A 22,153-nucleotide genomic window follows, 5' to 3' on the forward strand; every position below is an offset into this window, starting at 1 on the left:
TACTGTACATTACCTTCATAACGACCATAAAACAATGGCTTTTGCTTGCTTTGCAGGTATGCAGAAACATAATCTGGTTGAGCCCGAGAATAATTGTGATGAAAAATGTTTGCAGAGATCATGTTACCAATCTACAAATGAAGGCGGAATTAAAAGCTTCCTGTCCTTACAAGACTTAGAAAAAAAACCCTCATCTGTGGTTTTATTTCGAGTCGGATCGATTACTGCAACGCTCCTCTAACCGCACCACAGGAAATAACCCCATAATACATTTCTGATATGCAATACAGACATTGTTAGTCTTTTAGATCCAAGGCTGTAATCATGAACTTAATGGACAAATAAAAACAATAATGGGGTACTTACTCAGCACAACAAGCCACCACAATTAAGGCATTAAAAGCTCACTCGTTTCCCACCCATATTCCATTCATGGCAGACCAGTTTATTTCTTCTGGAGGGGTGAAGGGATGCTGGTTCTTAGATTACACCTGACCATTTAGGCAAATATATTTTTTTATGTTTTTCCCCCCAGACATTGACAAGAAAAAACGTTTTCACGTACTTTTACAGGTGCTTTCAATATAGCCATATTTTTTAACAGGCAAACAAATGAGGTGGTCGGGCTAACATGCCATTATGAAACTTTTTACACCACCAAATAATTAAACTCAGTTTCTGTCTGTATATTTTTAACTGAGCAGATTTTCAGAATGGCCACAAACTGGAAAGAACTGAAGTAAAAATTTTAAGACTGAGGTGTCATACAGTACATTCTGTCCATACAATGCAGCATAAATTGTGGGCCCATACAGATCCAAAAGTGACTTCTGATCCAAACTGCTCTTGAGTTCTAGACACATCTGAAATCAAATTAAAGCAAGCAGACTGCACATGCCTATGCTTTGGAGTGCCACAGCAAACAATCTGAATACTTTTGTGAGAAAGAGAATTCAGTTTTTTATTTTAAATTCATCTGTGATCATGTGTAATTTGATGGGTAAAAATGGTAAATTCAAAATCAAATCTACAAGACAATAAGTCAAAAGGGGTTTGAATACTTTCTGAATGCACTGTACATGTCCTGTAAAGGTGAAGTTTGTTTAATTCCTAATGCCATGTCAGCTGCTGTGGTTATTATCAGGGCTGAATAATAGATTTAGTCTTTAAACATTAAAGTGATGGTGCAGAGTTTAAGTGTTTTTCATAACTTATATGGTGTTTTGAAGTGCTAGTGCTCCTAAGAATTGATTTGATTTCCATGTAGTTGGTAAAGGTGAAGTAAATGATAGTTAGTAATAATAAACATGTAACTGGTCAAAAAAGGACAGGAGACATAGTATCTGTTGGCCTAAACCCCTACATGCTTTATTTCAGTTCTAGGTGGCGTCAAGCTCAAGAGCCAGACAAGGAAAACACACAGCGCCCACGCAAAAGCCAAAACCGGCGCACGCGTATTCTCTCTCACGACACACACATCACATACACACTCACTCTCATGTACACACGTGTGCGGGGGCTGCAAATGTCAAGGCTTTAAATTATCAGAATATGAGTCGATCACTGCGCAAATAGAAAATGTATATGATATAGTAAGAAAAAAAACAACAAAAGCTGTAAAATATCATAGTTTACAATAATTCTTCACATTCAAAGGCTTTACATTTCAAAACATACACAGCAAGGCCCTCGAACATGACTTCAATGCAAATATGATTCTCATATATTAGAATTTAAATAACACAGAGTAGCCGGGCCTGAACAGAGCAGCCCAAATAACCTTATACAAGAATAAAAATACAAAACCCGGATCCGAGAGTCGCCTCGCTGCACTCGCCTCCAAGTTCAATATTACATCAACTATACATCACAGTCATCAGTTACCAACCAGGAAGAGGAGGCACAAACACACACGTGTTTATCTCCTTCCTGATAAAACGACCAAGTGAAAGAAGGAACCACACACGCATACATTCACACCAATCTGTATCAGGCATTCAATCACACACACATGGTCATGTATCCACTCAGAAGCTTACACACAGTCAATATCCCATTGCAGACGATTCGAAGAAAACAAAAATAACTGAAAATCAGTCGCGGATTGGCTCAGGGCCTGGGGAGATGGATCACCCTCTGAAGAACTACATTACCCATAGTTCAGCAGTGATTGTTGCGGTGTGGTGATGATTGCGATGGAGCTGTATTCCTGTAAGATTTGTGTGTTGTTTTTTTTTTTTTGTTCAGAGTTTTTGGATTTGGTCGCATGAGATCGACCTCCCACCACCACCACATCCTCCAATCAGATCAGCTAGACCAGCTACTGCGGCCAATGAGGGCAAAGGACCCGCCTTAACTCTAAATGCAGACCAGTCAGACAGACTGGACACACCCCCCCCCCCCACGTTACAAGGAAATTCATGAATGCAAGATAAAAGTGCGGGGAACAGGGGGAGTGAACAAAATGTGTGGGTCGACGCTCCAGGGGGTGTGCCTGTTCTGTGAATGGTCGAAGCGCAGCTGGGGGTGTGGCCGTAAAGGGAAAGCGCCTATACGCTGGGGCGCTGGTGTTTGTGGTAGATCTTCCTCCACACCTCCTGGATCTTCTTACACCATTTGTCGGCATTGCCACTCGGATCCATCAGGTAGTACGTCCGGTTTGGCTGCAAGCAAACATTTCAGACATATATTTATTAAAGTAATAATCTCGAAATTCATTTTTACTGATACTGCTATTCTCTTTATCTGAAAAATCTGAAACACTGTGCTGCACTTACATCTAGAGATTATTCAGTCAAAAGAGGGAATGTTTCACGTTTTCTCAAGAATATCAACTTTTTCTTGTGATTTTAGAGACAAGTAATAAAAAGATTGGATGTATATCTAAATTGGCAGATTTCGCCAAGCATTGGGGGGAAATTCATTGCTGCAGTGAGGCCTTTGCTGTCTGTTTGAGGTGCCTATGCTACCAATGGATGATATGAAGAGATTAGCGTGTCTCTTTGAACGCAAGGCAGCTCTATCAAACACTATTGTAAAGTGGTAAAAGATACAGGTTATATATTTTTGACTAAATAAATATTCAGAAAACTTACATGGAGGAATTGAAGTTCTAAATCTTGACAGTTTTACCTTGAATGACTTTCAAAAAACTGACAATTTATGCAACACTAAGGATTATTAATGAATGAAAGTAAGCAGCAGTGTAAAGATTTGGTGACAGCAGTGAATGTGTGAGACAGACTGGGGTTTTAGGGAGGATTAAAAAAAAGTAGTTGGTGCTTGGGTGGCACAGAGATAAATTACACTAGTACACTACAGTTTGGATCCAGGTTAAAACCCCAGCCACACTATCAGCTGGTGCTGGTGCTAGAGGTGGACTGGCATCCTGTCTGGGGTGTGGTAATGCATTGCACCTGGTGATTCCAGGAAGACCAGGCCCACTGCAACCCTGACCATGATAAAGCAGTAAAAAAATGTTTATAAAACAGGAGGTGATTTAAAACATATACTACCAGGCAGAAGAATTGACCCACCTTATCAAAAATGGGCTTTTTCTTTTTTTTATTGTGGACATGCTGAACAAAAATAGGTTTGAATGTTTAACAGTGTGTTTACCGTGTGGACAAAGAAGGTTTTGAAGTTCTTTGCTTCAGGTCGAAGGTCCTGTGACCAGGGAATCTCACCCTTCAGGACCTTATTTACTGGATCCACATAGTACAGGTGAGGGCCCTCAGTCAGAAGCAGCTGTCTGCGCCGGGCAAACAGACCCTACACAAAAAAGTTTGTTTTTAAATTCAGTTATACACACAAGCATCAAAACTAAGTCACCCTAAACACTGGCTTTGTTTTATTTTTAACATTTCTGTAGTTAATTTAACAGATTTTAATTCCATTAGAGATTTTATATTTTTAAACAGCTAGCACAGGTACAGGAAGAGCTGCAAACCTTTCCCCTACAACATAAATATTTGCCAGTCACAGAGATTTATTATTTCCACTTTTCATGTAGTCCCAAACTGGATCTTGTTAAATTCCAAGTGCATTCTGTCAGCTGCAAAGTCTGCAGGCTAGTACATGCTTTCACTAAGAAATGAAAGCTGCCAGTCTCATCTTCACACCAGCTGAGGGCAAATTCCTAGAGAAAGCTTCACCTATTACAGAACACCTTGCTACTCTCAGTATTTCTACACTGCTTGTGTCTCTGTCTTGACCAGACAGAATGAGTCTCTGTGATTCCCATTTTGGTCCTCCAACATGGCTAATTGTGTCAGGAGCCTGGACTGTAAAGTGAATCTGACTGCTGCACCACCCGAATGGCCTTACTTATAGGCGTTTTAATGTGTAAGTAAGGGCTGAACGTAGCCCACTGACTGATTTCTGTTTGGCCTGCAGTTTTTCTTGTACATCACATTTATAGATAGCCCCGAAGACATATGCCAGGCTTAGCCTTCTATGAAGTTTTGAACTTGAGAATGTACTGATGTCTAGACTGAGAGGACCACCAGTTCATTTTGGCATTTGAGCATTGATATAAAGCAGCTGAAGACTAATTTACACACAATTAAGATAAATCACTTACTTTGCGCTTGTCAACCGGGCCCATCTTTAGGATGAGGTTATTCTCCACAAACTGATGCCTGTGAAAAAAATAAACAAATGATACAACGATCATACAAAGGGAAAAAAATTGAGATTTTATGTGGAACTCTTTACATTACTGTCCAGTCCAAATAACAACATTAGCAATAACTGTTAGAACATGGAGGTACCATGGGTTTGCAGCACTTTGCTTGTCCAGCAGGAGGCGCTTTTCCTCTTCGCTGAACTGCAGGTCCAGCTCCATGCTGTTGCTGTCCATCTCAAGAATGTGGATAAACTGGTCCACGCTGGGGGCGGGGTTACATACAGGAAGTGAACTGTCTGAAGGCTCAGTCAGGGAGGACACAGGGCCGGGCTGGGCCACCTGCATGCTGCTGAACTGGCTTAGGAGGTCATCGTACTGAGAGAAAAATAAAGAAGGATGCTGTTATTAAAAAAAAAAAAAAAAAAAAAAAAAAGCTTAAAATGTAATGCTTAATAACTACTTAATATTAAGTGGTTGTGATTTTAACACCTTTAACAATAACAAGTTTAGGGACATTTGGATATTTTCAATTAAAAAAAAAAACTTTAAACAATAAACTTTAAATAATACACAAATAAACACTTAATAATTTAAAACTATTTTATAACCTGAAGTTAAATACAGTGCAATTATCTGCACAGCAGTTATAGGAAGGTTACTGGGAAATGTGAGCTAGATTACAAATAATTGCAAAAAATTTTTGGGCATTTTACCAGTTTTACTAAACCTGTCCCTTCCAAAACAGATTTTTTAAATTCGCAAAAAAAAAAAAATCTACATAATGCACGAATCCCAATTTGCACATGTGACACGTGTGAGCACTCACATTCCCGTAGCAGTCCTCATCATCCTCAGACATGGCAGGCAGGTAGGGGGTGAGTTTGGGTGGAGACTGCTGATGCAAGTCATCCCAGGTGATTGACTCAAAGAAGGGGTGGGATTTCAGGGGATCGTACCCGCCCATGTCCTCACAGCCAATCCGCTTACAAGGATCCAGCAACTGTGGAAACATTTTTTATTCTATATAAAAATTTGAAATCAATACAATTAAATTAGCTAGACTTTGGATGTGATGATGCACAGCAGTGATGTTTACAACTCTGATCACAATGACGTTTATAGTCAGATAACTTTACTAAACAGAAAACATTTCTGTTTTAAACTTGGATAAAATAAAGAGTTATCGGGGCAATTCAATTTACATATTTTTTGGATTAAACCGGGCAATCAAGAGATATTGTGCATCCTTGCTCTACTTCTCTTCTTATACTGTCTGCTCTGAAAAAGATGCAGCACTTACCAAAAGTTGTTCCACTAAATTCTTAGCTTTGGGAAAGAATTTCTCAGGAAACTCGTACTCTAGCTTAATAATCTTCTGAAATATCAGATACTCATTTCTGACAGAGAAAAAAAAACAATCAAGAGTCAGTGTGACGGCTAACTTGGTTACTTTTAAACTGCTGTTTTTATGTTCAAAAAGTGCATACTTACCCCGCTCTGAATGGTGGTAGCCCAGCAACTAGCTGGTAAATAATGCAGCCTAGAGCCCAAAGATCAGAACTTAGGAAGAGGGAAAAAAAGAGTAAACAATACAGTCAATAGTTCTGTTAAGTATTTAAATACATTAGCAGTGGCCTGTAGTAAGTAAAGGCATATGTACATACCTCTTACAGGCAGATTTCTCAGTCAGTAACTCGGGGGAGACGTACTGAGCCGTACCAACAAATGAGTTTGCTCGAGCTGTGGACGAAAATGACAACAGTCTGAATATCTAATAAAGCCACATTCATATCAGAACAGTTGTTGGGCTAAATAACTAAGAACATGAGCTGGTGGAAAGCACATGAAAAAGAAAATCTGTGAAAACGTGTGTTATTTTTATTAGGATTTTAACGTCATGTTTCACACACTTTGGTTACATTCATGACAGAAACGGTAGTTATTCATTAAAGATTCATCAGTTCACAAGTTTAATGTCTAACACAGTCATGGACCTGGACCACCACACCTGGGGATCAAACCCAGGACCTTCTTGCTGTGAAGCAACAGTGCTACCCACTGAGCCACCGTGCCGCCCATATTGTTGTATAAAAGGCAGAAAAATAGGGCAATATTACATGAACACGCACAAACTTTTGTTTCATGTTCCAAATTCCAGGATGATAATGCTCCCAAAAGGTGCTCCCAGGTTAAAGTTCAGGACTTTCCCTCACCTTTTCAATCACATAAGTAAACAATGAAGGTAATAATAAGATATTCTTATAAGAAAGAAAGAAAACTGTCAATGCTGTTTCTTACCCTGCCGGCTGTCAGAAGACAGCTGTTTAGCCGTGCCAAAGTCTGTGATCTGAATGTGCATCTCTTCGCTGAGCAGAATGTTCTCTGGCTTTAGATCTCTGCAGAATTATACACAAACATACCAAATGAGGTGACCATGGAAGCAGACACCCAGGTTTCTGCCAAAGGTCATACACAGAGACTAACAAAACATACACACACCTACCAGCTAATTAGGTTCACCCAAATGAACATACATTCATCAGCAATTTAGTGATCTTTCGGCATATCCAATTAACGAGTGTAGCCTATCAGCTGCATTGAATACTTTTCAATCTTGTGTCATTTGTTCTGATTCTGAATTTCAAATGAGAAGCTGCTGCAGGTCGTCTGAAGCCAAGATATATGTGTTACATTGTAAACTGTGACATGTATAACATTGGCATCAGCCTATGAACAAACTAGGGCAGATCACAGTGAGAAGATGTTGTGAAATGTTGATTCTTACCTGTGAATGATGCCTTTCTGGTGCAGGTATTCAAGTGCACAGACGATCTCAGCCGAGTAGAATCGTGTGCAGGTCTCGTCGAAAGAGCCAATCTTGCGAATGTATTTTAACAATTCACCATTCTTGGCATAACTCAAACCAAAATCTGGCTCCGAGCTCAGGAAAAACATCTGATTTAATAAGTTTATGCCTATGAAGCATTTTTTTATACAGAAAACCAAATGAACCCACTTAAACACCTCATTAAAGGGCAACAAAACTAGAAGAAAAAGAAGAAGAATGTCATATGCCTGTATAACATATATACATATACACAAGAACAGTACAACAAAATGCTTTTTCCACATATCCCAGCTTGTTTGGAAGCTGGGGTCAGAGCGCAGGGATAGCTATTGTACAGCGCCTCTAAAACAGACAGAGTTAAGGGCCTTGCTCAAGGCTGCTTAACAGTGGCTGCATAGCAGAGCCTGCATTTAAACTGACAATCTCCCGATTGATAGCCCAAAGCTCTACCCACTAGGCTTCCACTGTCCCCACTGTCTATAATGCAAGCAAAAAATACTATATTGTGATATAAATCTGTTACCCTGACCTAAACTGGGTGAGGATTTTGAACATATCATCGACCTTTACTGGTGAGAGATCATTATCCAAACCGAGTGACATCACCAGAGATTAAAAGTCAATATACTGAGGTGTAAATGTAGATTTAAGGATACAAAGTTTCTCCTCATCCTGAAAAGTGAAGTAGAGCTTGACAAAAAATGGGTGATCAAGGTTGGACATGACATCCCTCTCTCGTTTCACATACTGCGCCTTGTTCTCCTTCATTATGTGGCGCTTCTCTAGGATCTTAACTGTATGCACACACACACACACAAGCTCAAATTGTATTATAAGCATTTCAGACAGCAGCTGTTTGATAGATGTGATTGATGGATCAACATCTTAACTTGGTCACATGTTCACCACGTAATGAAAACAACAATAACAACATATGCCTGCATATGTATTCCACTAGTTTTAATGAACATTTAAATTTAATGTGATTTTGATTGCATCTGTTGAATAGCTTTCACCTTTAACTGTATCAACCTGTAAGTAAATACAATACAATTGTGATCATATGAGTATAGTGTAACGCCTTACTTGCGTATTCCTTCCCCGTCGAGTGTTCTTTTGCTAGGACAACCTAAACAAAACAAAAATAAGAAATATTATTGGAATTAAGAAACTTAAAATTATTATTTTATCATCCAGACGTCTCTAAATTCCTCCATCTATCTCAAGTCTTCATTCATCTATTCATCCATCCATCCGCCTGTCCCTCCCCACACACTGCATCTATCAAAGCTGTTGTTATGGGAAAAGACAGAACAGCTATTCATCATCACTTAATGACAGAGTGAGAATGAGTGGGCACTTACGTAGGTGGATACGAGTTAAATAGGAGAGGAAAAAGCAGGTGATCTGCAGAGTAGGCATGTGTTTACAAGGCTTTAGACATTTTTATAGATTTAGAATGGTTTGCAAACCCATCTCTATGGGGGTAAGTAATTGAAAATGTTTTAGAAAGGAACTGTTAAAGAATGTAGCACCACTGACAACTAATTCAAAATATTATGTTGAAAGAAGACTAAAATTGTTTAAGACTAGCTATAGGATACAGATGTTTACCACTGCATTAATAAAACGGGGCTATCATGTTACCAGGAACTAATGGAAATTATCCCACAATTTAATAAATGCAGATCTGGAGACACAAGAGGATCTCGTGATAATCTGCTACAGCTTTATAACTAGGTTACATTTCAAGCAACCTGGTAAGCTAATTATAACTCTGGCACGGACTTTTATAACCATTTTGTACACAGGAATTCTGTACACATGAAGTAGAAGCCACTTCTCTTTGTTTTGTTCACATGTTCTACAAATGCACCAAGAACAACATTAACACAAGTAAAACACTACAAAACAGAGGAAGCAAAATCTAGGTTATGGTTCTGTTTGGGTGCATGCTCTACTGTAAAGCAGCTGCTTGCAGGGCTGTGTGTATTCATGTGTTGTATATTGGGACAAAATAACAGAAAAGGAGCTTCACTGTGAAGTCACAAAATCCACATTACAATTGTCCAGGTGAGTTCTAATACGGTCATTTAATTGCATGTATTAGCTATTAAAGCGCTCTAGCATGTGAGACGAATGATCAGCTGTGGTGACCCTTAAGTAGAGCAGTCGAAAAAAAAAGAACAAGCACCATCAGGCAACAGGTAGAGAATTAACCCGATTAATTAGTTTTATAGGACCAGACTGAGATGCAAAAAAAAAAAAAAAAAAACTTAATTAAAAACGTAATTAACCTCTGCTGCTGCAGTCCTAACTGAGGAGGGTTGTAACTGTCACACGTCCCTCTGACACATGTGCAGTACCAACCACATCTTTTCACTGCACTAGGCGATTTCACATGGAGATCCGTATTGCAGCAGTTATGAAGAAACCCAGTTCAGCCATAGATCCGTTATGACATTCTGACTAATCACAACTGTTACGATGTTGAGATGTGCAACATGACTTGACTTAGATTAATAGCTTGTAAGATATCCATTACATTTTCTCATGTCTGTACTTGCTATGCAAGTAACTATTTCAAATTATAACTTCAATGGCACTACTATTGCGTTTCATGTGTATGTGTGCTGTACCGTAGAGAATGAGCCCTCTCCCAGGATTTTGCCGAACTTGAAATCCTCGGGTCTCTTTTTGCGAGGCTGAGTCGGCTGAGGAGGCACGGCCTGGCCCTCCATGCTGTTGCCGTGGAGACGGGACGCGTCCTGCTGACCTCTTACCATGGATGGACACGGGCAGAGACCAGAGGAGTGGAGGGATACAACATCATACTGCTCATGGAAAAGAGAAAGAAACGAAGAAAGAACAAGGCAGGTCAATCATTTAAAGAGGTCGTACGCTGTTGTAGTAGAGGTAAACACATGTCAACTGATTTGTAGAATGCAGTTTTGATCTTGGTCATTTTCCTTCCCACACTGCCCGTAGCATTTTCAAGGAATTGAATGATTGCATTCAATCAGCAAAATGTGAAAAAATAGGGGGGAAATGATCCAAGCACAACAGACAGGGGACATGTCAAACAACAAAGCACAAGAGAGAGTGATGAAAATGATAAGCATGATCAAACACATCAAGCAGCTGGTGTTTATCTAATATAGAAAGACATCAAAACCAAATGTATCTTTGTTTGTCCCCCTGAATGTATTTTGTACCCCTAGTCTAATAGATTATGTGTGTGTCTATGACAAAAAAGCCAAGCCCTGTAGAGCAATGCAGCATTCAACTTCTCAAAACTGGCAAGTTGGAACTCGGAAATGCATTGTTTACAAACTCAGTGCTTCCAGCTAAAAGGTAGAGAAACACATACGCCCTTAAAAAAATGCTTGTTTTTGTTTTGTCTTGTCTGTCAGAATACCAAAGGTTCACAAACCGATTTACACGTCCACATTAAAGATGTAACTAAGTACTGAGTCCGTATGTTTATTGATCTAAAGCAAATACTGCAAAAATCACATTTAAAAGTAGAAAATGAGAAAAATGGTTTTACTGTTGTTAAATGTTGGGTTGAGGAGACAGAATGGGGTGTTTTCTTTGGTCTTTTTGAGTCAGATTTTGAATATGTACTAAAGTGGACCACTGTTTGACAACACCGGAGTCCAAATAAAACCCTGTAGTCTACACTCTGTACTCTACCAGTTACATTCAAGCTTTAACCATGATTTTTATTGCTGTTCGATAGCTAGCTATAAATACTGACGGTTTTTTTTAAGCTGTCAGAAGAACTTCTGGTAAAGCATAAAACTAGCTCCTATGCTCTATATACTGGAACACAAGTTGGCAACAGCAGAGAGCCTCCAGTGCCAAGAAAACATAAGATCCAATTCTATCATGATATTCATCATCACCTTCTCCATAGCTGCATGGTTCAGCTCCTTCACCTCGCTGAGTGTAATCTACGGTCCCCTCAAGACTTTTACACTAGCAAGTGTAAACTGTGCTGGCATAAATGACAGAGACAACCCTTCTAACCATAAACATCTACCTCCTAACATGAGACACTGGACCATTAAAAGTCACTTTTCTACAGGGCATCTTATCAGTTCTTGGTTACCACAACTACTCAATGTTTGCACTGCCAAGTGACATACTATATTGCAGGGCAAATCTGAACCCATCTGAACCCGTTTGGGAAAAGTCTATGCTAGCTAAAGGTTAGCTATGAACAGCTAAAAATAGTGCAGCTACATTCACAGACACAATCCAATTCCAGTTTGACACTGGGGAAGTTAAATTCATAGTTTAGTCCATCAAAGAAACAGGCTTACTATTTGACCGAGTTCCCTTTGTGGTACAGGTGTACGTTGTGAAAACTTTATCATGAGTTATTATGCAACACAAGCTCCAAAGCAAAACCGAGTTTACATGTAAATGACCGTAGCTGCCAATAAATGTTTTGCATTTATTTACCCTGATTGTATGGTCTCATCAGTGATCAGATAAGACACAAAGCATCACTAATTACTAATACTACAGTACTGCCTTAAATATGTTCTTTAAACATACAAGACAGCACAGCTAACACATTAGGCCATGAGTATTTTTGCATTTTACACAGGACAATATATAGCACATTTTTGTATATAAAAATCTTTTTTAAGCCTATTAGCCAGATGTCCACAACATCTGAAGAGCCTTATTGATTTCACATGTATTTAAATTAGAAGACACAGATTAAGCAAACACATAAGTAAATGCAACCAGGAACACAAACAGGTTCTTCTACAGAGTTGTGGACCTACTATGTTGTGGTTTACCTACTACTTTTGTCCAAACCTTGCACAATGCTTCTCTGTAGTACAGAACCCCACTGCTCCACAATGATCTGCCAATTATTACTGCACTGTTGAATTCATCAAACTACCACCTCACACTGTACTATACCAGTCACAATAACTGGCCCACCAAGCCAGTAAGTAAATCCTCTAATGTGCTTGCCTAGATCCGTTATCCCAGAAAGCTAATACATTATGCTACAAGACATATGCAGTGTATTTCCACCAAATACACTGTCCTAAGTCCCCATGACCTATGTCAATGTGTGGCTCTAGCTGCTGCGCCACCCTGTAATGGCTACTAATGTTTAATAACAGACTGTTGTTAACTTGGTTGAAAGACATGAATGTTTAGTGAAACTGACACACAAGACAAAATGATTAAAGTTCGGTACCTGTTATGACAGCAAAGTTTAAATAACAAACATACTGTACTATCAGACATTCAAGCCAAAAACTGGACTTATGTTGCTGTTGAGACACAGATCCGATTAACAACATAATGACAAATTCCAGTATCGCCATAATCCGCTTCTTGCCTCCTCCCATATGAGCACTTGTTGACGTCATTGATATGCAAATCTGCAAGTGTGAGTCCTCAAGGTAACAGAGGTGCAACCGAGTTCATTTGACTTGGTGCCCATTTTACAATTAAACCTCCAGCACTACTCGAAATAAAAACTATGTTGCCCAACCAGGACATACATACTAACTCTTAAACTAACTAACTCTTAAATATACTTGCATAAACATGCATAAAAAACAATGCTTAACAGGGATGGCCAGTAAGGAACTGGATTTTCTGGATGACTAAAGAAAATGCTCGTGTTTACAGAGAGAGTATAAATAATAATTAGACAGTCAGGACACAGTTATTTAAATTGAACAGAACTCACAGATATACAAAAAGACAAAGAGTAAAACTCTTTTTTATAATTAGCCCATGCTGTGCTAATTATAGCTGAACCATGAGATCTAAGAACTGTAACAATTTTGTAATTTAACCAAAGAAGTGATTAGAAGTGTCATTTACATGCTTAAAAAATGTGAATTATTTTACTATACTTGTTAATGTGACCAAAAAAAAAAAATATCACAGTTGAGAACGACATTATTGATGGACCTCACTATACAGTATATAGCCTCTCAAATATTTAGCATATGGTGGGGGGACGGGACTACAAGTCCTTGGAACTTTAGGGAAAGGATAAAACCCCACTGTTACAAAAATCCTGCCTTAACTGATCTGTTAATAATGGTGGTGGACAATAGATGTTTAATTACATTGAAACTGCAATGGTCAAACCATTAAGTGATCCACATGCACTGTGGATGAGGTCACTTTTATATTTGAAAAGACAATTACCATGAAGACGATATTGTTCAGTCATGGTTATCACATTACAAACTAGATTAACTTTTTTACTGATTCACAGTGACCTTTTCTAAGGGACGTATTATGTTAATAATTGATCGATTCATTAAAAAGCAGTCAATTAAATAAATTTCCAACAACTGAAGAGGTACAGAATGAGAGCACAAAAACTATACTGAAATTTAAGTGATCAACCACAATGGTGACGTAAACATCTGCTGTGCCACCCGAGCACCCAGAGATGACCGGCAGGAATAAAACTGCATAAAACCACTGATGTGTCTTATATTTCGATGGGACTCTAGAAGTTTGTTGGTTAACCATTGAATAATTAAATTTGCATTACTAATAGAGACCCCAGATCCTTCTCATTGTGAAGGGTCAACATGCATATTACCCATTTCTGATGTGGGAAAAAAGCTAAGAAACCTGGACTAGTTATAAACTGGTATCAAGCATGGCCAAACTTAGAGAAATTCTCTAGACTGTATTTTTATTGATAATTTATAAACCTTACCACACTAGTTCTTGGGAGACGAGTTTTCCCACTGATTGATACAGAGACAGTAACTCAGTTTTCTTTGCATATTTTTTTACCTCAGAAATAGTTTGGAGAGTAAATAGCGCATTCAATGTTCTGACATTAAGTTGACATTAAAATAGACCAAGATGACTAGTCCTGTTAACATGAAAATGCTGATTATTGTTATTGATTATTAGTAATAGTGCCAGCGTAGATAGTGAAGCAGCTCCGATACAGTAGCGTAGGTTTGAGTCCTGTGACTCCTACTTAATGGGGTGGGGCGTTCACGATTCACTATTTACAAATCCTTACAAGGTCGCTTGTAAATTGGGCCTTGATTTTGCTACCAATGTGATATTAGGAATCCAAAAAGCGAGAGGAAAATGTCCAACATGTTGATACATAGCTCAGACTAACTGGCATTCACAGAGCAAGACATGATTATCACTTCCAGTCAAAAGTCCAATGATTAGGCCTCGTCAACTAAATTCAGACAGTGATCAGAGCTAGTTAGCTAACTGGTATAGCAGAAATAAAACATCTAGGTTTGTTACTTATCAAAAACTGACAAACAAGGAACTCGTATAAAGCAGATAACACAAATGTGAAGTAGCTACAGCTGACTGTGTTGCTTATGGTAAGCACTGGAAACTGGAGTTGTTGCCTACGCTAACTAGCCAGTTAGCAATGCTAACAGTGTGTTTACAGCCAAATGATAATGTGTTTAGTACATATTTAATAAAATACACAACACAGTATAAATTCTGTACTAGACTAAAACACTGCCACTATAAACTGTGCAAACGCAACAATAACAAAGCTAAGGCTAACTGATATGCTAACGGATATATAACATCTTGTTAAACTTTTTTTCCCCACCAGTATTTCGCCAAGCACTCCGTCAAGCTCCGCATTGATTGGATAATCTCCGACTAAGCCCGAACAACTACCCAATCGCAGAACGAAGCATAGAAGAAGGCGGAACCTATCTAAAGACAGGTGTAAAGATAAACACCCTATAATAGGTTAGCAAAGCAAGCTAGCTTCTCAGCCGCGGCGGGTGAATGTAGGCCCCGAGACACAACGTCTTCTAACAGCTAACACACGCCACGCGCACATTAACGGCTTCGAATCAGGCTCGAGGAGAAAAAGCTGGTACTCACGATCTGACTTGTGGCTCTTGCCATGGACGTTCTGGCTCAGGATTTATTCAGGATGAAATAATCAGAGAGCCGGAGTCATGGCTGCCGCTACCGCTGCCTTCTGCTCACCGCCGTGACGTCACTCAACAACAACGCTACCGCAGTCAGGCAGTTCGGGCAGGAGGATGAAGAGCACAGCGCGCGCTCTGCCGGTTACAGCCGTTATAACGACATTCAAACTAACGGTCAGTAACGGCCGCTCTGCTGCTGCCACGGTAACGAAATACAATAAATACAGCAGCGAGCAGCGATCACAAGGGTCCGAGCTCCGCCTCGGGGTACAGTGGTGCCGTAGGAGTGTGAGTACTGCGTAGTTCCAGGGACTCCAGGGCAGCTGGTTCCAAACTCGTCTTCGGTCACTTTATGTAAAGAGTTTGGCATGTTCTTGTTTTATTATTATAACTTTAACCTGGCCAAGGATAAAAAACAACAACTACATGGTCACGGCATCGTTGGAACCGCTATTGTAGGCCGAAATGAAACACTTTTCATGGGAGTAACGACATTATGCAACGTAACACAGTAACCAACCCAAACTTCAACGCTTTTTACCTCAACGTTTAAAAAACCTTAACATTTCTGATTATTTTTGCCATCTGCAACTTTCTGCCATGATATTTTGACTATATTATATTTTGATATTTACAGACCAGGTAAATTATAGGTAAATGAATAAACAAATTCCCACAGACACACTCCAAAGAAATGTTTGATTGTTTTATTAGGATTTTCACTTACACACTTTGGTTACATTCTTATATCGAACAGTCATGGACAATTTTGTATCTCCAATTCACCTCACTTGCATGTCTTTGGACTGTGAGAGGAAACCGGAGCACCCAGAGGAAACGCACACAGACACGAAGAGAACATGCAAACTCCACACAGAAAGGACCCAGACCGCCCCACCTGGGGATCAATCCCAGGACCTTCTTGCTGTGAGGTGACAGTGCTACCCACTTAGCCACCCCCAAAGAAATGTAGAAATGCTTTCCAGAAGAATGAATGTTATTGAAGCAACAAAGTTTTGGAATAGGATGTCAAACTAGTTCATGGTCAGGTGTCCCAATACTTGTGTCTATATAGTGTACATCGGCATGACTCTTTTTTTCCTACCAAAATACATTTGTTTATAAATATATAGTTGTTTGTTCATAATTATTATAGCTATTTTTTTTTATTTTGCTTTTTCTCCCATTTCTTAGAATATCCAATTGCATTACGCTTCCTCTCTACTGATGTTGATCTCCACCCTGGTTGAGGAGAGCCGAGACTGACACAGAATAGGACGTCAAACAAGCTCATGATCAGGTGTCCCAATACTTGTGCCTATATAGTGTTCATTGGCATGACTCTTGAGGTTGTTCATCCCAAAACATGACAGTATTTTTGTGACTAATGCAATTCAGGAAAATACAGTTTGTTCTAGAACTGTGGTGGTTGTCTCATGTTGCTTGGAAATTTCTTAGAAAAATAGCTTACTCACTGCAGCTGGGTTCTTCAACAGACGAATCAAGAACATCCTACATTTCATTAGTCAGAAATTTTATTAAGACAAACATTAAATATAATTACATTATAGTAATTATATCTGCTTAACCGAAGAGCACTGAAAAGATCCTTTGTATTGTTATTTAAATGCATATACACAATACTCTTAGTATATACGCAATAGTATTTACCTGATAATTGTTTAACGAATTTAGGCTGGTGAATTTATGTAATACCTGATGTGAGGCTCAACAAGTGCTCAACTGTTTGTTATTTATTATAGTTTCAGTGCATATATCCCACCTTAAATTTACACACGTTGGATTAATAAATATAAACAAAAGGATGTACTTTACTGTATGTACAAAGCTACAAAAAGTTCATATTTCGCATTATAGATAGTTTCAAAGCTGTAATTTTGTTTGTAATTATAACTGCAGTCAAAAACAAATTTAAAGTGAATGTTTGCACGAAAAGTACATTAAATAACAAATGTGGCTGAATATTTATCATATTACTGTCCATATTACCTAGAGTCTAGTGCTAAATTCCAGAAAGTGACTTAATCTCACTAGCTGCTAAATTCCTATTAGCAAACATGAGGAACCAGCAGTGACGAGATATGACTTTCTTCATACTTTTCTGACTTTTTTTACATAAGCATTTAAAACACAACCCAGACAACCCACAATCCAGACAATATCATGCTTGTTCTTTACAGCTGTTATCTTTCTCCTCTTCCTCCTCATTCTCCTCCTCCTCATCTTCTGATGTCTCTGCATCATCACTTTCATCTTCATCCACCCTACATACGGTTAAGAAAATGCAGACCACACATAAATATGCAATTATGTCCTTTTCATGTCTTACGTTGTCAAGAAGTAAATAAATATGCTTTTTGCGCTCTGTGTTGTGACTTATACATTGCCATTGTACAAGTTTCTCTAACTCTATATGTAAGATGTCCACATACCTAAGGCCATATAGTGCACATCAAGCTGGATGGCTTACATGCCAATACTGCTACCAAAATTCTTGTTTTAATGTTTGGAACAAAATATAACATAGTTATGCCCCCTTAGTGGCTGACATAATTTTTGCCCGGCTGGTGACGTATTAAGGGGGTGCCACAGCAGAGCATTCTGTTCCGCATACCCGTTCCGGCAGTTTTCATACCCTTCCTAATGCAACCCCCGCATTTTGATTTGGGCTTGGGACTAAAGACTAGCCCGTTAAGCTAAACAGGCTTAGACAGATTGGGTCTTCAGAAATTAATTATTAGATATGTAAACCCAATAATTACATATGCTAACCCTTGTGAATTTCCTGATTTTGCCCCAATCACATTTAAAGGTATGGTAGGTTTTAATTTCTGTATATGAGTGTCATTTTGTTGTCGAACAAAAAACTGTTAAAACAGAATAAATCTATACGTTCCATGCAGTACAATCATAATTACTATTTTGTGTTCTACACTGACCCAGAGTTCAGAGAATACAGTAATGTCATCTCCTGTAACACGACTGTGGACTACAAAAGGTGTTGAGGTTTGTTTCCTTACCGCACTGGCCTGTTGAGGTTCATAAACTCTCTTCCTGAGTCCACATCAAACGGATCTAAATAAAACACATGTGTAAAAAGTAAACATCCACACACACTCACCTGCTAATTTATTAGTTTCGCCTGTCTTGTCCTTACATTCATTAGCCATTTTATGAACTACCCCTACCATATAAATGCACTATGTGGGTAAACAATTACTGAAAGTAGCATTCATCATCCACCTTTTAACTTTCTTTAGAGTTTTATTAGCACAGGAAAATCGTAGATGGACTCCTAAAGTTACAAGAGATCAATTTAACATATTGCATCTAATGAGCAGAAGTTAGACCTAAAGCATTATGACCTGACCAAACCGTATTTCATTCCACACCCTGTGTATTGAGAACAGTACTAAACAGACAATTTCAAACTCATACCCAACTGCTCTTCTTCCGAGGGGGTAGAACTGAGGTACTCCTTCTCCGCAGTAAGCAGCTCCTCTTCTGATTTGCAGCCAGCATAGCGCTCTAAAAGCGTCTTATTCAGCTCGAGGAATCCTAAGCCCCATTTAAACTTCCTCAGCAAGAGCACAGCCAGATCCCTAAAACCTGGAACCAGGTATTAAAGGTATCCTTTAAAATTTTTTGACAGATGATTTTCAACTGTAAGCAATCAGCATTTATATGTTAGAGCTGCAAAGCCAGCACAGCTGACAAGCAAAGGGTCGTAGTATTGAAAATGATCAAGCAGGCACACACACATGCAAACATCTTGATTTAGGCATATGCGAAGGGCCCAAATGCCAAAAGCAGGCCCTTTTCTGTCTCTGACAGAATGTACTTAAGACATGAATTGCATACTGTACACAAACCATACAATAATTTATTCTAAATCTTTAGCATTTTCTGATTTTGTCCCCACCAAAAGTACAGTATGCTTCAATTTATATATAGTAGATCAAAAACTTACTTATTTACTGACTTACTATTTGAGTGTATGATATTTGTATCTATAAGCCTTTATAATGAAATGTATTTAGGGGGCTGAATTAATCCTGGACTAGTGAGTCGGCCTGGTGTCATCTGGATACTTATTTCATCCCTGCATGCACGAGCACAAAAGCCCAAACACACATTCACACTCACCTACGATGCAGAAAGTGGCTGCGTACGCTTCAACACAGCTTAATTTGCACGGCTTGCCATAGTTGACAGGATTTGCCGCCACCAAAAATGGCAGGAGCCGCGGATGAGAGCCGATCATCTTACTGAAAGGCGTGTCCTCAAGTCTGGCCCAAGAACAGTCGATCACAGCAACTCCTCCTTCAGCCACAATTTCTCTGAAAAGAACAAATCCAGTCAGTTACTTCCTATGTAAGATGGATTATTGGAGCTGACTTCTCTGACTCATGTGAATTGCAGGATAACCCAGTCTAACCCCTAAAGCCACCACCTGGGATAAAAGCCACATTCCCTGTTTGAATGAAGCAGTCTTGGCTTATACTAATGTGTACCGATCTACACTAAACTGGAAATGCTTGTTTAATTTACAGTCCATGTCTATGTAATGCAGATCCACTAGCCATCAGACAGTTCTTGTCTTCTTTTTTTTTCAGATAACAGTGGTCAGCATTTGAATGCACTCCTGACATGATCTCTCTGGCTGGCACATAAATCTGCAATTGCCAAGTCTTTCTTTTTAATAATTTATCCAGCACAGGCATCAATTAGACACTCGTTTTGATATCAGTTTAGATTTTGTGTCATAATCACTTTGGCTTGGCTAATGTATCAGTTCCAGTATTTACAACAGTCCCAACTGAAACATACAACATGGCAACAACCCTATTTTAAACTATTTCCAGATGTGTTAGCTTGTAAACACACAGTATATAAATGCACTTTTGGTAGATTGTAGAAACTGTGGCAAACTGTTGAACTCACCTGTCAGCGGCTGTAACATATTTAATTCCCATGGGGCTAAGGACGATGCCATTGAATCTCTGGTTGAGTCTGAGGCAACGCACCAGACCTTTACGTGCCAATTTCCGCCCAGTGCAGCGTTTCGGATCACAGTGACCCAATTCCCACATGGCTAACGGGCACGGCAACTTCAAAGATGCCATCCCCTCCTCGGATTCTGCATTATTGCTTGCTGAAACACACACACACACACACACACACACACACACACACACACACACACTGATTATAATATGTAAAGTAACACATTATTTAAGTCAAGTGACATGCTTCATATGTAAAAAGCACAATTCTAACTAAAACTGTTTCTTGCATGGCAGCATTCAAACCCATTGTGATGTTATGCAGACAAGGGTCTGTATCACAACCCTAGCTAGAGGCAAACTAGCACTATTTATATGGACACAAAGATCAGCAGCTATTTATATCTAATCACTAATAATAATGGAATAGAAGGACAAGGTTAAAAGACATTAGAGAACGTCCTACACCACCAACTTATAAACTTTCTCCAGTTGTGTATCCTTTACACAAGATCATCTGTAGCCTGATAGCCATGGTGGCTGCCTGATTCCATAGTTTCTCCACTTCTAAATTATAAACTGAATTAATGCTTGGCTGGACTGGATGTCCTTGCATTGATCTTTATTAAGAACAACAACCACACACACACAGAATGGTGACAAATTAAAAGAAAAAGAAGCTGGTTTAATCTTCCTCCAGCACTTACCTTCTAAGACTTCGTGCATCTCTTCTGTGAAGGTTTCCAGAGACTTTCCTTTCATTTTGTGGCGTTTTTCTTTACCCTTGTTGAGGGATCGCTCGCTATGATACTGTTTTTTGCGACCCATTATGTCAGGTTTATTTACTATTGACACGCTTTCACTGCAGGTAACCTATAACTTTATTAATAACTCTATATCTGTTTTAACTATATAAACTTAGTTTGACCTACTTTCAAATTAACGCCTTTGATTCGTCGTTGTTACTCATTCTGTATTAATTTACTGTCAAATTAAATCTATACATCTCTACGTTAACATTTTATTAGTACTGGAAAAGCTCTGAGACAAGAAAACAGGAGCTACCATCAAACAACGTGCAGCTTCCGATTACAACGGCTGTGCTTCAAACAGCATACTACAAGCCTAAGTAGTCTGTTTACAACAGGCTTGCTTGTGTTCTAGTAAGTCATACTATGTAGTAATCTATATCTAATTTGAAACATAGCCGGGATTGGACGCTAACAATTCCCGGATAAGAATGTGAAATCTGATTTGTCCAGACAACATACGTTTCGTTATGGGATATGTAGTTCGTTAAAAATAGACTACGCAAATGCTACCTTCAAGTTCTTGAAGGTTTGGGTGTTAAGTTATCAGAATTGTAACAAACGCCAGATAAAGTGTAGTTTTTCCATTTTGTTTTGTCTGTCGTCAAAGAAATCTGAGATTTATAAATATTACAATGTAATTAATTAAATTGCGTTGTGAAACAACATGCAAAGCACACAGACTTTTTAATCCATTCATCATGGTATGCATTTCTGATTTTAACGAACCAATCGTGGCATAATGTGGTTAAGATGCAAATAAAAACAATATTTATTTAGATGCGTTGCACTTCTTTTAACTTAAAAAATATAACGTTACGTAAATCAAACAAAATTAATCTAGTATAACCCCTAATACAGCTTTTTACACAGAACAGTTCTCTCTGCTCAATCTT

At 38.8% G+C, this 22,153-nt stretch overlaps 2 protein-coding genes and 1 long non-coding RNA gene across 5 annotated transcripts; 1 reads left to right on the plus strand and 2 right to left on the minus strand.

Moving 5' to 3' along the window:
- Positions 1-1,340: 1,340 nt before the first annotated feature.
- On the minus strand, positions 1,341-15,528 carry pdpk1b (3-phosphoinositide dependent protein kinase 1b). The gene is made up of 14 exons (XM_062992685.1): positions 15,372-15,528; positions 10,115-10,309; positions 8,562-8,604; positions 8,132-8,269; positions 7,413-7,557; positions 6,926-7,023; positions 6,292-6,367; positions 6,119-6,187; positions 5,928-6,024; positions 5,454-5,627; positions 4,773-5,002; positions 4,583-4,640; positions 3,619-3,771; positions 1,341-2,663 (listed from the first exon to the last, which is right to left on the minus strand). The coding sequence occupies exons 1-14, from the start codon at positions 15,393-15,395 to the stop codon at positions 2,550-2,552; spliced, it is 1,614 nt and encodes a 537-aa protein (XP_062848755.1). The 5' UTR covers positions 15,396-15,528; the 3' UTR covers positions 1,341-2,549.
- Positions 15,468-17,809, plus strand: LOC134310923 (uncharacterized). Of its 3 annotated transcripts, none has more exons than XR_010011349.1 (3): positions 15,468-15,595; positions 16,616-16,721; positions 17,623-17,809. It is a non-coding gene; the product is annotated as an uncharacterized LOC134310923 (long non-coding RNA). The 3 variants fall into 3 exon arrangements; XR_010011351.1 differs by lacking the exon at positions 15,468-15,595 and adding an exon at positions 15,640-15,709; XR_010011350.1 differs by lacking the exon at positions 15,468-15,595 and adding an exon at positions 16,271-16,353.
- On the minus strand, positions 16,114-21,486 carry tsr3 (TSR3 ribosome maturation factor). Its single transcript, XM_062992686.1, has 6 exons — positions 21,156-21,486; positions 20,387-20,597; positions 19,589-19,782; positions 18,881-19,051; positions 18,463-18,517; positions 16,114-17,706 (listed from the first exon to the last, which is right to left on the minus strand). The coding sequence occupies exons 1-6, from the start codon at positions 21,274-21,276 to the stop codon at positions 17,604-17,606; spliced, it is 855 nt and encodes a 284-aa protein (XP_062848756.1). The 5' UTR covers positions 21,277-21,486; the 3' UTR covers positions 16,114-17,603.
- Positions 21,487-22,153: the final 667 nt, after the last annotated feature.

The sequence above is a fragment of the Trichomycterus rosablanca genome, chromosome 3 (genome assembly GCF_030014385.1).
Source record: "Trichomycterus rosablanca isolate fTriRos1 chromosome 3, fTriRos1.hap1, whole genome shotgun sequence".
Classification (NCBI taxonomy): domain Eukaryota; kingdom Metazoa; phylum Chordata; class Actinopteri; order Siluriformes; family Trichomycteridae; genus Trichomycterus; species Trichomycterus rosablanca.

Bases quoted from the DNA above. Each gene is read 5' to 3' on its own strand.
- tsr3 (XM_062992686.1), bottom strand. From the start codon at position 21,276: ATGGGTCGCAAAAAACAGTATCATAGCGAGCGATCCCTCAACAAGGGT. The intron at 20,598-21,155 runs GTAAGTGCTGGA...TGTGTGTTTCAG, and splicing joins GATGCACGAAGTCTTAGAAG to CAAGCAATAATGCAGAATCC. The intron at 18,518-18,880 runs GTATGAGTTTGA...TGTTTTATTTAG, and splicing joins CTCGGAAGAAGAGCAGTTGG to ATCCGTTTGATGTGGACTCA.
- pdpk1b (XM_062992685.1), bottom strand. From the start codon at position 15,395: ATGGCAAGAGCCACAAGTCAGATC. The intron at 7,024-7,412 runs GTAAGAATCAAC...ATAATTCTGCAG, and splicing joins CAGAAAGGCATCATTCACAG to AGATCTAAAGCCAGAGAACA. The intron at 6,188-6,291 runs GTATGTACATAT...CCTCTTCCTAAG, and splicing joins GAGAAATCTGCCTGTAAGAG to TTCTGATCTTTGGGCTCTAG.